Here is an 860-nt window from a genome sequence, read left to right as displayed (position 1 = left end):
ATTAAGATCGACGCTGAGGCTTGCCGGTTATGCCTGACTTGCTTAAAATAAACCCGTATGTCGGAATACCTTTATCCATACATAAACAATAGACTGCTGGCACCAGCTTGCCCGCCAAAAAGGCATGGATGGTAAACAGTTTTTGATACCATTGTGGTACAACCTTGAATGTACCATCCATGCCCCATGTTCGACTGGCTGCCAGCAGTCTAATGTTGGAACCCGTCGCAAATACCAGTATATGCCTGGAATTACTTTGGCACAATAAAAAGTCTTCCCCAAACATCGTTTTTTAAAACTGATCTGGTAATACCAGATCATGCCGGTGTTCAGGAAGTCTGGGGAAGCGTTTCGCCCGATGTTTATACATTGCGGCTCGCACTCGCTAAAAAACCAGAAACTGTCCGGATGTAGACGGCTCAGCGGACGCGGCAGAGGCATCTTCATCATATATTGCGGGGATGGGCTTCGTTTCTTCGGCACTTCGTTTTTTAAGAAGTGCCTTCTTCTCCATTTTATATGCCAGGTGCTCGTCTACCTGGCAGGTTTCAGCGTGATCTTTTCGATTGATCACGGCCGTAACTTCTATATCTGTCCACACTGCACCCCCGCAGCCTTTTTTATCCTATACCAAAATAAGGTAATTGTTAATAACAAGGAACACATGCTGTACATTCAACGCATACCTTTGAACACCTCCAACATTTCTTCTGTTTGCCCGTGTGTTTCAATTTGTATGATCTTCCTTCAAAAGCAAGACCCATACTGCTACTACGATTCGGTGCAAGACAGCTCAGAAATATCAGCTAGCTGAACAGAACAGAAAGTAAATCGGATAATTCGGGAAAGCAATAAGTTGC

At 44.5% G+C, this 860-nt stretch overlaps 1 protein-coding gene across 1 annotated transcript; it reads right to left on the bottom strand.

Annotated features, from left to right (window-relative positions):
• Nucleotide 1: 1 nt before the first annotated feature.
• Tsp_15337 (conserved hypothetical protein) lies at nt 2-764 on the bottom strand. Its single transcript, XM_003366928.1, has 4 exons — nt 687-764; nt 539-625; nt 300-385; nt 2-245 (listed from the first exon to the last, which is right to left on the bottom strand). Exons 1-4 carry the CDS (start codon nt 762-764, stop codon nt 2-4), a joined length of 495 nt encoding a protein of 164 aa, XP_003366976.1.
• Nucleotides 765-860: the final 96 nt, after the last annotated feature.

This window comes from Trichinella spiralis (genome assembly GCF_000181795.1).
Source record: "Trichinella spiralis strain ISS 195 chromosome Unknown Scfld5170, whole genome shotgun sequence".
NCBI classification, from domain to species: Eukaryota; Metazoa; Nematoda; class Enoplea; order Trichinellida; family Trichinellidae; genus Trichinella; species Trichinella spiralis.
This window is presented reverse-complemented; position numbering and strand designations above follow the sequence as displayed.

Coding starts and splice junctions, on each gene's coding strand:
- Tsp_15337 (XM_003366928.1), bottom strand. CDS start 764: ATGGGTCTTGCTTTTGAAGGAAGATCATACAAATTGAAACACACGGGC. Junction 626..686: donor AATGTTGGAGGTGTTCAAAG/GTATGCGTTGAA, acceptor ATTTTGGTATAG/GATAAAAAAGGCTGCGGGGG. Junction 386..538: donor ATCACGCTGAAACCTGCCAG/GTAGACGAGCAC, acceptor CTGGTTTTTTAG/CGAGTGCGAGCCGCAATGTA.